The sequence below is a fragment of the Vidua chalybeata genome, chromosome 4 (assembly GCF_026979565.1).
Source record: "Vidua chalybeata isolate OUT-0048 chromosome 4, bVidCha1 merged haplotype, whole genome shotgun sequence".
In the NCBI taxonomy this organism is placed as follows: domain Eukaryota; kingdom Metazoa; phylum Chordata; class Aves; order Passeriformes; family Viduidae; genus Vidua; species Vidua chalybeata.
In genome coordinates, this window is record NC_071533.1 from 26039416 (window position 1) to 26055528 (window position 16113).

At 37.9% G+C, this 16113-nt stretch overlaps 1 protein-coding gene across 1 annotated transcript in view; it reads right to left on the reverse strand.

The window, feature by feature from the left end:
• COL25A1 (collagen type XXV alpha 1 chain) overlaps positions 1-16113 on the reverse strand; it is a 294445-nt gene that overhangs the window by 22495 nt on the left and 255837 nt on the right. Inside the window, exons 19-28 of the mRNA XM_053941672.1 lie at positions 12085-12147; positions 11524-11592; positions 10564-10608; positions 8518-8562; positions 7931-8008; positions 4988-5011; positions 4045-4089; positions 2420-2464; positions 2038-2118; positions 1230-1292 (exon numbers count right to left, since the gene is read on the reverse strand). Coding sequence (XP_053797647.1) covers positions 1230-1292; positions 2038-2118; positions 2420-2464; positions 4045-4089; positions 4988-5011; positions 7931-8008; positions 8518-8562; positions 10564-10608; positions 11524-11592; positions 12085-12147 — 558 coding nt within the window. The remainder of the gene's footprint in view (positions 1-1229; positions 1293-2037; positions 2119-2419; positions 2465-4044; positions 4090-4987; positions 5012-7930; positions 8009-8517; positions 8563-10563; positions 10609-11523; positions 11593-12084; positions 12148-16113) is intronic.

The following is a 16113-nucleotide window of genomic DNA, read 5'->3' on the forward strand; positions in this document are numbered from 1 at the left end:
TGTGTAGTTCTCTCTTGTACTACTTATTCTACAGAGCTAGAAGGTGATGATGTGTTATTTTATTCCTCCTCAACACTGACGACTGGAAAAGATACTAAATTCAAGCTGGGCTTTGGCGTAATTTCAAAATTGCCCTTTGTCTCTCCTTTTATTTCTTTTAGCCCACTTGTACCAAAAATTCTCTGAGGTCATTAAAATAGGTAATCAGGTTGCTCAGCATTTAGTGCACACATATTCTACACTGGTTTTCCATGTTCCTAACAAATCCATGGAAAGAATTTCATGATGATATATCCAGCTTAATATCCCCTCTCTTCCTGGATTTAATCCCAATGGGTTGCTGCCATAACCTGCAGAGTGGCAGCAGGGATGCTAATTCAGGTCTCCAGACTCATGCACTGCTGTAGCAGCCGTCGGTGGCGGCAGAAGCAGCAACAAGAAGCCCTTTGAACTGTAAGACAGACTCCACCACCTATGAAAGCTCCTGAAAACTGTAAGTCTTCCTTCAAGTGAAAGTAAGCAGAACAGGATGAATGAATTAGTGAATTAATTTCTAACAAACTAATCTTCTCATAGAAAAGAACTCAGAGATGAGGGGTGCCTCCTTTGTCCTGCGATGGCACGGGGCAGCCTCTTTGACTTTTCAGAGCTATGGCTTCTGCCACTAACCTCTGCTCTGAGGTCTCTCATCTTACTGTGCTCTGATAATGAAAGTCACCCACACCATAAAGGTAGATACTATGTAGAAGTTTCTTTGGGCGTTTTGGGTTTCTTGGTTATGTTGTTTGTTTGTTTTTTAATGCCTTTACAATGCTTTGAAAAAAAAAAATCAGGAAAATGTCTGGTCTCATACAACTAGCTCACTACCCTGGGTCACATATCTGAAGTCAGTCTAGTCTGGTTCCCACTGGACTGTCTGAGAATCCCCGAGTATAAGGTGTTGAGAGAGACATTGTGGTTTGTTTGGGTTTTTCCTTTCTTCCCCATTTATCTTTTGATTCATTACAGAACCAGAAGGCTTTGACTGAAGTGAGCAGGATTTGTTCACAGTTAGAACAGAGCAGAACTGAACAGGAATTATATCTTTAAAATTTCTTAAACTGTATTTAGCTCTATGACCAGAAGTCTGTTTATTCTCAGGAAAGATCAGTCATGAATATCAAGTATTGCTCAGAATCAGAAGCTGGAGAACCATTGCTGGACCTCTGTGTTACATTGCTAAGACTTACTGAAGGACCTTGGGCACCAGGCAAACCAACGTCTCCTTTTTCGCCTTTCATGCCATTGGCTCCCTAAAAGTCATTACAAAACAGCATTTATAAGTAGCTTTAATCTTACTAGCAACCAACCTACAAATGATAATATTTATTGGCAAATAAAATTATAATTTAAAAAAAGAGCAACACAGCAAAGAAAATGCTTTAAAAAAATCTGCAGTACTTTAAAAATAATTTTTAACTAATATAAACATATGCTTTTATATTGATAGCTATCAACTGTGACATGATATTTATGACAATTCCTTAAACTGGCACTCCATTCATGATATTGTACTATGGATACAATTTTGAAATTGTTTCTATTTTTTCTGAGAAATTTCATGTGTATGTATATAAATCTATACATATATATATATATACACACACAAAATAGGAAGAATGCATCCCATATATACTCATGCATTTTTTCTCTCTCCTCAATCTAAGTCACTTGAAATTTCCACTCAAAACATAGCTCCTTTCTCCTTGCCCAAGTTGTCCTATATATTACAAGAGAGGTACAATTTTGGTCAGCATGCCAACTAATCTCTTTCTTCCTGACATAGTATTTTTTTTTTCCACTGTAAGGGGAATAAAAAGTTCTGACAATCTTACACCTCCTCCTAGATTTGCTGCGAAACAATCTCAGAGTTTTCTCCCCAGTGCTTTCGGTCCCATTTGCAATTTATAAGCACTGTTGGAAATGCCTGAATATGGCAGAGAGAAAAAAATAAAATATTTTTTTGCTAAAATTAATTAATTAACTTTTCATACTCACTGGTAAGCCAGGCAGTCCGATTCCTCCCTTTTCTCCAGGCATTCCAGGATCACCTGTGTCTCCTTTTGAGCCCTTAGGACCCTAAAATATGGACTTATTCAGTAAGTCATGTAAAATACTAGAGACATCACCAGAATTCTAGCTTTGATCCTAATAAGCAGAAGTCATGGGCATGTCGTATCTTTGCTAATAAAATGCGGAAATGCAGACACTATTAGACCACAAAGTATGCAGCAGCACTATCATGATCTTTATTAATTATTATAATCATAATACTTAGATTATGAAAACTAGGTTACAACTTGGAACCATGGAAATAATCTCTTAAAACAACCTACGGCTGCCCACATGTTCTTCACTATATGATTTAAACAAAACATACCTGCTCTCCATCAACTCCTGGAGCTCCTGGGGATCCAGGATCACCCTGCAAAAGATAAGACAGAACTGGATTATCCCAATTGCCCCAGACACTACAGGAAAGAGCCAGTGAAAACCCATAATTAATAACAACAAAGCTAGAGAATATTCTGTCAAAAGTGTGTATTTTTTATCTATATTAAATAAACAGCCCACCTGATTATGACATTACACAAACTTTGGGTTGCATAAAGGTCAGACAAATGCATAAAAAGAACGGAAAAAGAAGACAAAATCCAAGGGGTGAAAGGACCCCAATCCAACGAAAACTTTGCCTGCTACCAGAATAAATACAGAATCATGCCTCTCGATGTACGTAAGGTAGAGAGAGACTTCATGGATTTTTTCCCTATTATAAATTACCCAGTGAAGGAGTTCACATTCACCACATTGTCTTATGACCAGTTCCTGGGTACCATTCTCCAAGGGAGCAAGTTATGGTGATGGATGGAATTGATGCCATTAGAAACAAACTCCTGTGATGTTGAATTTTGCTTTACATTGTAAATGTTGAATGAGAACACTCACCTATATAAAGGAACACAACCTCTTCCACACTCCAACTTCTCTGTTTTACTACATACTCCATAATGAAGAATTGCTGGGTAGATGATAATGCAAAAAGCAATTTCTGCACACTTAACTGTATACTCTATTATCAATTTTCACATAGAATGAACCTCATTTCTCACTATTTCTCAAAACAACGTACAGGTATATTGTGATGTATTTCCATATGAAATACTGGATAAAGTCTAAAATTGAAATGTCTAGTATTGTTATTGAAGATGCACATATTTGCTCTTGGAATAGCGTAGAGGTGTAGAGACACTGGGAGAAGATGCAGTATCTAGCGTTTAAGAAATAGGAGAAACACCTCAACTATTTTAAAAGCATTTAGGGAGAGTCCACTAACTTCAACACTGCTTTTTTGAGTATAGACAAATTTATTATTTAAATTTTATAGAAGAGGGCAGCATATGGTACTCATTGTCTCTGTGTGGGCTGCTCACTAACCCTTCTGTACTACTTAATAAGCACCAGCCAGGTGGTATTGGCAGGCTTGGTTTCCAGGCAGGCTGCTGCCCACATGTGTACACTGTAATTTTTATTGACATTAGACAATACTGCACTTATTTGGGTAGGTGTCGCTGTGATTGAAAAGCTGCATTCACATGCACTCACATGGTGGCCAGTGGTCTTGCACACAATTCTGCCCACCTCACTCCCACTCAGCCAGAAGTGAGGCATGGGAGCCACTGTCTGGTTGTGTGGCTGTTTTGCAAAGTCCTAGGGAGCAACCTCAGTGCCCATCCCTGAGTGAGATGCTTCTGCACTCTTTCAGTACTAATTAATTTTGCTGGTCCTTAGTTAAGCATCTCTGTGTGGCAACTGAACAAGGCACCTATTCTGGAAAGCTACATCTCAAGAATCTGGGATATAAAGTTGGAAACATGCCATATTTGTTAGATTTACAGTTTAAAAACTGTGCTGGAAAGCTCCATCTACCTGTACACATATATCATTAAAAAAAGCCCAGAAAATACTCCACCCTTAAGATACAATGAGTAAAGTAAGGAAGATCACCTTTGGCCCTTGCAGCCCTTGGGGTCCTGGTGGTCCTGGTGGTCCCTAAACAGAAACACACAAACCTCTCAGCTTTTAAATAAACTCCTGAAGAACTTGTCATGTAAGCCAAGGGTGAATGTTAATACAGCTACTGTAACAAAATGGGTTAGATTTTTAACACAAGGGGAACCAAGACTAGTTATAGACAAGTTGTTAACTTATGACAGCTCTCAACAACCACAACACTACCACAAAAAACAGTGTTAAAATAACAGTACAACTCATATTTTATAATAAAGTCCTCTGCTCCTATTGATGAAATGGCACTGCTTCCCCTAATGGAAGGGAGACCAAAACCCAATCATATTTGCCAGCCCTCACTGCCTGATCCAAAATAATCTGAGACCAGGAGAAATCTCCAGTCAGTTTTAAAGAGGATTCTGCTAAAAGATGCTAAGTGAATCTGGGGACACTCAGTGCTTTGTGAAATTGCCATGGAATAAGCTGTAAGCATTTCTTTAATTTCTGCCTCAGGCTGTGGACACAGTGTCGTGTATCTAACACTGATCTGGATGGTGCATAGTGAAGATGCTTCAAAAAAACCCTACAACAACACTTAAAAATCCCCTGCACTAATACAAAGAAAGGGTATGTCCAGATGGGAAAATACGACTAACAGCAATCTTGCAGAGAAGAACTTGAAACAAAAAAGAATGTGTTTTCCCAGTCTCGTACTTAAATGAACCGCCATTAATTCAGAAGGAGCAGAATTGGCTCCATTGTTGGCTTTCAACAATGGGTCCTCTACTATGGGAACACTGAGCAAAGAAGTCAATACATGTTATGATGAACCAGGGTGACATCCAATGAAGACATGTCCTGAGCTAGCAGAATTATGAACATGCTGCAGCACAAAGAAGTTTTATGGCACGCAGTAAGTCATGCAATAGTAATGAATTACCGTGACAGTCAGGGTGGCAATCCTCTGTTGGCAAAAGGTATTAACAAGGGTTGTCAGTAGCAGAATTAAACAATGATATAAATAATTATGTTTGCTACAGTTATAATCTCTACAGAACCTATACTGCATGTGAGAGACAACATGCCTTCAAAAACATGAATAAAACCCCTGTTATTTTTAACTCTTGGTGTTATTAGCTGCTTGGTTTCTGTGGGAATTAGATGAAGGCAGTACTTTTGTACAATGCAAGAGATCAAATAAACAATGACTAAAAAGCAAAATCTAAGCAGAATGCTTTAAAAAGGTAAGAAAACATAATGGGTTGGTGTCTGAAGTCGACCAAAAGACTAGCCCTATGTTTTGTAATGTCTGCAGGATTTGCACCAACGTTTAACTAATAAATATGACTCCTAGAGTGGAGCTGTAACATTAATTTTCATATAAAAATGCAGTTCTAAATCCAAAACTGCCAGTCTACCACCCGGATACGTATACTGCAATTCTACTTTGAATTCTTGGAAAGACAAAGGATATTTTCATCATGGAAGGAGGCAAAATATTTTGACCTGTCACAGTTTTTTTTTTTTTTTGCCAGAGAATCTAAAAGCAAGTGGAAAAGTATTAAAATGTAATTTAAATGCTTGTCTATATTTTTAAACAGAGTAAAACCCCCATATATTGCAGCTCACACATGCTTTTCTTTTGCATGTGAAGAACTTTCTGGCTACATAGAACAAGAAATATTTTGCTTTTGTAATTATTATCCAATGTGCAAATAAAAGTTTGCAGATCATCTCCACATGTCAGTGCAACAATACGTACTGTAGGCAAAGATCTGGAGCCTACTCAATACAAAGTACCTGAACAAAATTGTTTTCTAACACATGGCTTTAATATACTCATATTCTTTGTATTTCAACATATGAATGGAAATATATCCTGAACTTTAAAAATACTGAAAACTTCAAGTATGAGCATATCTAGGTATGAAAACCTAAAATAACCATTGCAAAGAACTGTTTACATGTTCACAGTAACAGATCCCTTTACAGTGGTAGATATTTTAATATCTAATGCTGTAGTTCCTATGAAGGTTAAACTTTTGAAACTACTGCTTTTTGCCCTGGGAAATTCTGCAGAATAGGACTGAAGAGCAATTCTGACAGAGATGAATTTTGTATTTGACCCTCCAAGTGAAAGCCACATACTCTCAGCAGGGGTCTTGCTCAAACCAGGATGACAATTTTAAGATTGCACATGAGATTGAATAGGAGGCACAAGGCAAAAAGTAACTAAATTGCTAGACTGCTTCATGATTTATTACTGAATTCCAGCATGAGACAAGCAGTCTATATCTTGCAAACTCTTGTCAACTTCTTAAATCTGCAGGCCAAATTCTGTGCAAGTTCACAGTTCAGTGCTGAGCACTGAAGTTCTCATGTGCTTTTGTGAGAGACCTGCAAATCTCAGAGCTCCTAAGAATTTGGCATCAGGAGACTTAGGAATGGGTGTTTGCCATCTGAAAGGACTGAGCTGGATTTGGCAAGGATATTTTTGACTGATCCTATATAATCTTACTTACACCCTCCTTGCACAGCCATTCCCATTAATATCAATTATTTTTTGCCCTAGATCAGAAGGTGATGACATTTGGAACGATTTGCAATGGGATAAAGGCTTTCTAGAATGTTTCAACTGCTGCAGAAGGCTTTAGTCCACTTTTAAGGCTTCTTTATATGCTGCAGCTTTTCTGAGGAAGCTTGAAAGTAACACTGATGCCAGAATTACAATACAAAGAATATAGGAGATACAGGGGCTAAAACCCCTGCTAAATCTCTGTCTGGTAATACACCACATGAATTTCAGGCTACTTTAGGCACGTAACTTGGACAGGCATTTAGATGACTGAAAGTTGTGTGTCTGAAGTCCCTTACATGCAGACCAAATGAGGCAAACATAATGCAGAACCTCACAACATGCCTATGCAGACCTCCCTACAGACACAATGAAAGAACAGACTCAGCCTTAGTGACATACAAGGCTTTTAGATTTTAGTAAAGGCAGTGAGATTTTTTTATTTTTTCAAAGTGTCTTGGAAACTGAATGACTGGTCAGACATTTACCCACTCCCACTGCATAAATGTAAGAGAAAAGTTCAGCAGCTTCAGTGAGAAAGGGATCAGATGCACAATGAGCCAAATCCAGTCTTCAGTTTCACATAAGCAAGCCATTCACTTTGGTGGAGTTATACTGCACAGAATTTGCATCTGAGTATGCTGCAATGTAAATCACCTTGACTGCAATGACATATGTCATCTTGGTCCTTTGCTTTTATGCAAACACTCATTCATTCTTTTTGTAACTCCACTTTAATCCTCCACACTTTTCTGCACACCAGTCAAAATAGGTTTTCCAGAAATGAATAAGTGAGAAGACTGGTGCTTGGTCTACTTAATGTACTCAAGTTGCTGATTGAATCCACAGCTTGCTAATGGAACCATGTTACATGGTTTCCAAATCTCAAATATTCTGTTCTTTGCATTTTACAGGAAGAGGAGGAGGAAAACAAAGGAAAAAAAAAAGAAATGTCAATATTATAATACATGAATTGAAAAGCAGACACTTCTGTTGAACCTGTGTATGTGGTTTATTACATTAATTCAGCACTAAATACCAAAGCCAACAGTTTTGTCCTGATTAGGTGATGTCAGTAGTCTCCAGGGAACATGAAACTAATTCACTCAGCTAATTTGTATCAGAGAAGCAGTTTTTCTAGCACTGAAAACCTGGTTTCCAAATATAGAAAGTGATACCTGATTAATAAGCTCAACAATTTTGCACACAAAATGTTTTCAAGCTCTAGGCAAAAGAGAAATACAATGCTGTCAAATGACTTTTCCCCAGACCAGACTAAGCCAATTCAGCCTTGTTAGGTTTGCATACCTGCAGAGCTTCATGGATGTTGCCATTATAATCTATTATCTCTGTTGCACCTTGATCACCTTTCTGTCCAGGTGGTCCCTGTAACACATTTTCCATTACAATTTTGAGACAATTGCTAAAGACTATTTTAGACTCTTAACTACTGATACATGCTTTGACTTGATTGTGTGGTGTTAGACTCTAACTGTACTTGCAATATACTACTACAAAACACAGAATTTAAAGGAAAACATTTTTTTTATAAAGATAAATAAGCAAGTCAGTACAAAGTGACGTGCTGCAGTGGGAAAGGAAATACATAAAACCACTGATGGAAGACATTCAAGGATGTTCCTACACTCCAGTTCTGTATTGGCAGTGAACAATGTCAGAACACCTGGCTTGTAACATCCTGCCCGCAGAGTGTGGATTGGAGACTGCTTCAAATAGTGTCAGTCATATTAATGTCCAGTTAGCAACCATGTTCCAACACTGTCAAGTGCCCAATTTCACCTGGAGCTCTAACTAGAATTACTGCTACAATTTCAGTTCACATGGACTGAATCTAAGGGTACAAAAGAAAGAGCTGAGATGAGAAGTAGACTTACCCGTGGACCTGCAGATCCTGTGTCACCTCTCTCACCCGTATCACCCTATGTAAAAATGATACATGAAAAAAAACAGATATGCCATTTGACTATATCACATAGTTCTTCCCTTTTAAGTATGTTTTCTTATATGAACTGGTTTACAGGGCCACTCATCCTAAACAGAATGGGAATCTTACTTAACGAAAGGCAAAAGTCCTTCAAAATCTGTGTACTGGTAGAATGGACAATGATGCATTTGGTTCTGTGTGAATATTAGAGTATTGTATTGGTTTGCAATAAAAAATCACAAAGAACCAAAAGAATGGGCAGATTACCAATTAAGCAATTTGTGCAACATCCCTATTCTTAATGACACTACTATCAAAAGCTTGAAGAGAACACTAGAGAAATGAAATTACTCAGTCTGAAACCAGTCAAAAAAAGTCTTCAAATGTCTGTTTCAAAATATATAACCTTTTCTTTCTGTGATCATGCCTCCATTAACTTTCTGAACTTCCCTGGTCTGAGTCACTGACTCTCCTACAAACACAACTGTACTATCAGATTTAGAACTTCTTGACACCCTGTCTGTGACAGGCTTAAGATCATTACCAGCTTACACACAGCTTTTTATTCCTGGATATTAGTAATATGCTTCAAATGATGGAGGGAATTTCAAACATGTATGCATTCATATCCCTGCATCCACAATTCATTTCACAGCCACTTTTCATAGCAAGGTCTTAGATTTTAATTGTAATATTACTCAAAATTAATATAGGTAAGAACTGCAAATTTTGCTCCTGTTGACATCTAGAGAACTTTGGTAAAAGTCAGGAGAAGAATGATTAATTCACCAGTAGTGATAGAACAGAAAACTTTCTGGTAATAGAAACCAGAAAACTTTAATGGAGCTAATGAAGGCATATGGAGAGCAGGCTGGTGGTAGGGCATAATCAAGGTTGTGCCATCTGCCTATCCTTTCAGTGCTGCTTTGGCAGAAGCTAGTGAACATTGGAACTGCTAAAAAATGAAGTTCCCTGCCACTAGATTGACTCATGTGGGTCAGATTTTCATGACAGGTATGCAGGTAAAATGAAAATCGTATATCGTTTTTTGATAAAAAGGGAATTAAAGGGGATATCTTTATAATTTTGGTGCATGTGGGAGGTGCCCAGGTACTGTAATCAAATGAGAGGCTGATTTACTTTTCTGCTCTCACTCTGATACTTTAATTCCCTCATCAGTTCTCTTGCCTTCCAATGCTTCTTTCTGGTGGGAATGAATGAGGTTAAATGGCACTTGTTTAATCACATCTTTAAACACTTAAGGCCACTCTTGAAGGACCTGACAAGTACTGCAAACAGTATCACACCAGCCTATGCTGTCCTGTCACCCTTATTCTGACAGTAGATCTGTCAATAACCACCTACACAAGTACATTTCCATCCCTCATACAACATGAAGGAATCCAGTGGGAACAGTATTTGCACAACAGATGAAGTAATAGAAAAATCATACATTTTATCTCTCCGTATATGTGAACCAACTATATCTATAGAAAGATAAATGGGTGGAAAGATATAATCAAAGTCATCTTTTTAAAGCAGGTAAAACAGCAACACAATCAACAACTCCTGCCTCTGTAGGATTTCTGACCATCATATCTCAGCCTACAGTACTTGGAATACCTCTAATTCCTAGCTCACCAGAGTTTGGATCCATAAAATTATTGCAAACCCAATAACACCGCAGTCAGGCATTGGGTCTTGGCATGTGGGAGGACTAACACACATCAGTGACACAGAGAGAAACCAAGTTGCATGAGGAAAACAACAGCAGAGTGGAATGGATGTTATAACAGAAAAAAGATTAGAATCACAGTGTTCAAAACCCATGTGACTTGACTAATTTTTTTTGGCTAAAATTGAAGGTCATAAGGTTTCCCTTATAAAGAACACTGCAGATTGTTACAGGTTCTTTTAAAGAGAAATTTTACAAATAATTGATCCTAAAAATCATCATGTTAATTAGTCCCCTAAAGACAGTTCCTTTACTACTAACCTTTGACCCTTTGGGGCCTCTAGATCCAGGTTCACCTGTTTTCCCCTGTTTGAAGGAAGATAGGAGAAAAATGGTAGAGAAATGGGAGTGCAGAGAAAAAGAAATTAGTAATGACTAACTAGAGTTTGGAACAGCAGAAATACTTTATATTGATATTACCAAGACAATGAATTTTAAAAGGCATTTATTTTAATAGCACCCAGATCAATATATTCTTTAACACCGGAGTGCAATGATCACACATTCCACCCTTCCAAAGGAAAAGAAGTATTGGCATTAGTAAAGATAGGCATCATCATCACTGGTTTTCAGGAATGAACTATGTCATTCCATTGCTCCTGAGAAAAGATAGCCAAGAGATAGAGAAGATAGCTAAATATTCTAACAGAAGGAGATTAAAATATAGTATTACCACAGCTTCTTCTCCCAACAGTTCAGGTGAATACAAACTAACTGGTCAAGGAGCATAAAATTAACCTTATTGTTTTCAAAATGTATTAGGAAAGTAAAAATTGACAGTATCAACATCAGGGGAAATATTAATATAATGCTAAAAGTAGTTAGACTGATCTCTTTCTTAGAGAGTTAGAAAACAGCATGCAAAATGGATTTTCTCTGCATTCGATTGCTACAGTGGTCAAAGAGTTCAAACTTCAGTGCTGAAAGTTAGGGACCTGGAGGTCAGTACTTCAGCTGGAATGAATTAGGCCAATTCCATGACAGTGTATGTAGGTAGTGTCTTTACTTTGTAGACCAAATAGAAGTCCATTCAGACTGCAGTTTCACAGCTGTGAACACAAAACTGCCGTTCTCTTCTGGACTGAAATAGAGCATTTGACCTCATTTTGATTTAAAAGTTCACTCACCAACTTTTGTTCTACTTTTCAGCAGGCAAAGGGCAAAGACATGTTCATAGGTGTAAAACATACAAAACATTTCCAATGTAAAAATCAGACTGACCTTTGGTCCAGGGATTCCAGGTTCACCTCGCTCACCCTTCCCAACAGGGCCTGCCTCTCCTCTGTCACCCTATTGCAACAGACACACATATATCACAAAATACTGGGCAACCCTTAGCACACCATTAACTCAGCAGGATCAAAGAAACCAAGCCAACAGCAGAAACAGTGGTTTAGTCTTATCTGTATTTTCAGAATCTGGTGTGTAGTATCAAAGTCCTACTTCCCGCACACACTTTCAAGCCATTTGTCTAAAAAATCCCACATTTATGAAAATACAGTTTCTTCAATAGGCCTTCAAGAGGCCTATTCTGCCTCTTGAACAACTAAATTTGGAGATCCTAACATGAAAAAAGATGACTTATTATTAAAGTTATGATGTAACATCTGCCTTCACATTTTTTGAGGGCACCATCATGAATATATCTATCTCATAGCAGTGGTCCATGACTTTTCACATTTTCTCCAGTAGTAGCCTCAGTCTCTGCTACTTGCTGAGGAAAGTTGAATTTAACATCAGCTCAAGAGGCTTCACACCAGAGCATTGGCCCATTACCCTTACCTTTGTTCCTGGTAGCCCTGGCAACCCAGGTTCTCCTTGTGGACCAATGAAACCTGGTTCACCCTTCAAAAATACAATATGAGAGGGTTACTTACTTAGCAGTATGTTTATAATAACACAAGGTTATTTTGGGTGGTATTTTCCCCTGTAATGCTTACAGCTGTCCAGCTGTGATGCAACAGTTATACAGAAGTACTTTTTGTCAAGGATTACTTTCACCAGCATAAATTCCTGAAGCAAGCCACTACACAGCAGATGAGATGCAAATGAAGCAGAAGGTGTCAAACATGGGGTTTATGAGGTTAAGGATGGTTAATATGCAAGCTGGTTTGTAACGTAACACATCAAACTATTATCCACGCAAGTCTGAAGGCAGGAGGAGAGATCTGAGTGTTCCTAAATTTAAAAAGGGACAGTTCATTTCAGTGATGTGTTTTGAGGTGTGAATAGATGGGCAGGAATGCTGTGTGACAAAGCAGTGACAAATGGAGATGGTACTGTTGTGATGTGTTGCGTCTCCTTCCAAGTCAGAGACCTGCAGTACCATGGTACTTTCCTTCCTCATTCTGACAGTAAAATACTTCAGTTCCCTGCACCCAGACAATTTCTTGGGCTGTGGACAGCTGGGAATGAGCCCAAGCTCTCCTCATTCCCTCTCTGTTCTGCCCCCTTCCTTCCCATTCAATTGTACAAATAGGACAGACGAATAGCAAGAATCAAGCAGAGTTGCAGCAGAAGCAGCACTGAGCAGAAGAGTAAGGCCAGATTTTATTACCTGAAGAGAGACAATGCAAGATTAACAAGCCATATGCTTTCCTTCACAAACTCTCGTGAATAAGCCTTCCTGCTATTTAATCTTGTGTTTTTTTCAGATATATTTGAACCAAGAAGATATATCCACAAGCTATTGTAAATTTTAAAATTAGATATGTAACCCAATTAGTATTTGTTTAATTAACCTTTTTGCAATATCCCTGAACTTAATGACTAAAAATTACCCATCAAATACCTCTTGAAATAGCTAAAAGACTGATAGATTGTAATCCTGTAGTGGTATCATTACAGACAATATACAGAGACAGTGCATATGAGCAGTTGAATAATATCTCTCTTCATCTCTTCCCCTCCTTAGAAATACAGGTATGCTGCACATGGTGAGCAAATTAGGAAGTATTCTTGCACATTCATCTGTGCTCTCATCAGCAATCCATCATTAACAGTTCAAAGCCACCTGTGGTTATATCAAGGATGACAGCAAGCTCCCAGAGACCTCCATTTAGCTTATAAAAAAATACAAGTAAATAATGAGCTTTCTCACATGAAGTTCCAGCTGGCTGTGATTCAAAATATGTTAAAGAAATAAACTGAGACAAACATGTCACAGAGAAGCAAGTAGGGTTTTGTTTTTGCTCTCATAAGAAAAAAACCTTAGAGTTTATATAAGTCTTTATATTAGTACACACCAGCAAGAGTAACATAACGTTGTCACTGCAGATGGAAGCACTTTAATTTCAGAAAATGAAGAATAATGCTGCTTCAATAATTTATTTTAGAATGAGAGGGTACTCAACAGCCCCATGTTGTTTTAATACTAAATTTGCCTGGGCTAATTTTTTGGCCAGCTTATTATGACTTCAGGTAGAAAAAATATGCAGTGACTACATGATTCTTTTCAGTGGTAAGCATTAGAAGTGTCACTCAAAGGTTGATGCAGTTTTTGAGTCAAATTCTTCTCTTTGCTCAGGACTATACCAGTTGCACAATACAAGAAAACTTCTGGCCAAAGTCCAAGAAGCAGCCCCACCTTCCCCCAAAATGTCAAAAGAGAGAAGAAAAAGATGCTTTGCAAAAGCTAGTGGAATTGATAATGGTATAAGCTGGTGGTTTAATTAGCATAAGTAGAATACAGGTCTTATACGGCACAGAGCTTTAAAATGTTTTGAAATGTGCAGTGGAAGTAGTGGTGCATCAGCAGAGAGCAGGAACTGACTGGGTGAGCAGCAGCTCTGCTGGGAAAGATGCAGCAGTTACAGTGGATGCCAAGCTGAACGCGATCCAACAGTGTATTCTTATCACACATGAAACAAACTGCAGCAGTTAAAACCTGGCTACATAAAGAAAAGCATGCAATTCTCTCTCTATCCAGTGCTAGAGAGGATAAGTAGATTAAAAAACAGATCTGATTTGCCATCTGAACTAAGCTTCTAAGTAAAAAGACAATGAGTTTGAACGGTTTGAAACTAAGCCATGTCTTCTCTAATACTTCAAATCTCTTGCATGTAACCATGGTATAAGGCATTAAGTAAAATGTTCACTGGGTATACTTCTGCATCCTGACACAGTATTGATGACTTCCTGCTTTATGCTATCTTTTATGCCACTCAGATAGTAAAAAAGCAACCAAACAAAAAAGGAATCAATCAAAATTGGCACTGCCAGTGATGTGTGAAATGTAAAGAAAACAGTTTCCTCTCAGTAAGGCATGCTGGTGTCCTGGTTATGTAAAGGCAAGGGAAAGACCTTTATGATTAGTACATGACACAAAAAAGATTCCAGAGCTGTACAGGAATGTGGTTAGAAAAATCAAGAATTAAGGGCTTTAGCTTTTTTTGTAAATATATAACATATTTGATTTAGCTAACACATAGCAGCAGGAAAGCGAGGATAAAGGCTTGCTTGGGAGGGCACTGTGGTTTGACAACATTGCAGCTCTGGTATTCACTGAAGCATCCCCTATTCATAAGTCTCTTCCTTAAATGAACTCAGAATTTGTTCTAGCTGATGAAAGGCTGAGAGGAATGCAAGGGATCAGAGTCACCAAGACTTGTAATACTTTTCCGAACATCTCACTACAACTTCTTACAATAAAATCAAGGTTTTATCCAGTTGAAATGTACAACAATCTTCTTTGCCTGCTAAAGCTGGGACAGGGAAGATGAAATCTGCAATACTGTAATCTGAAGTACTGTTTGGCAGCTGTGTAGAAAGCCATCAGCAAATGATGACTCTGTCACACATTTTAGTTTTTAGTTTAAGGCTTTGATGTAGTTATGAAATCACTGCTTAGAAACCACCACATTGCAGAAGATGTCAACAAGGCACATTTCAGCATTCAAACTTCATCCACTGTTAGACTGGGAGCACTTTGTATTAATCACAACACAGGAAACTTGGTTTGAAACAAAATAAAAAATAACAAGCTTGTGAATTTCTTCCAGTCTACAGAAGTGATGTGTTATGATACTAAGAATTATTTTTAGTGTCTTTATGTGTTAATGTTTTATGACACTACCCCCATGCATGCTCATTTTCATTCTCAAGTATTTGCTGACTGTGGAAATACTAGAGGGTCAGATAACAAATTATATACTACCATTCACAAACATTGTTAATGCTCATTTTTCACCTCTTATAACAGTCTGAAGCAGAAAAGGGCCCTAAAATGCCATAAACCTGGTGCAATGTGAGCACAATAAGAATTTAATATTAAAAACTCACCTCGTTATTTACTTCAGAGGATAGTCAGATTTTTATGAGGGTTATTATCTAGACATAATTAAAACTGGTTTTCATGATGATCAAAGCTTTCATGGGCTGAAGCAGAGGCTAGCTTTGATACTAGAGGTTCACCCTAAGAACCACTTTAGTTCACTCTCACTGTCAGCTTCAAGTTTTACAGAACCCATGATTGCCTAAAACTTGGATTTTTTCTTAAGAAAGGTACAACAGTTGAAATAACATTTTCACTCCTGGTTTCTGTTTTAAACATCACTAATTTGGCAAATGTTTATTAACAGTGTAGTTCTAATACCATATTTGGTCAAAATTAGCCTCCATTGCACAGCTGGGACACACATCACCATCATTATTTGAAACTTTATTCTCACAGACACACCTAGTCCTCTCCCACTGCCTGAAATACAAAGTTTAATGCTGATGGCAAGCAATCAGCAGAGAACAGCAGTTGTTGGGTACACTGTTTTCCCACAGAAGTTTCTTCCTCTTTTAATCACTCTCCTAATGACTATA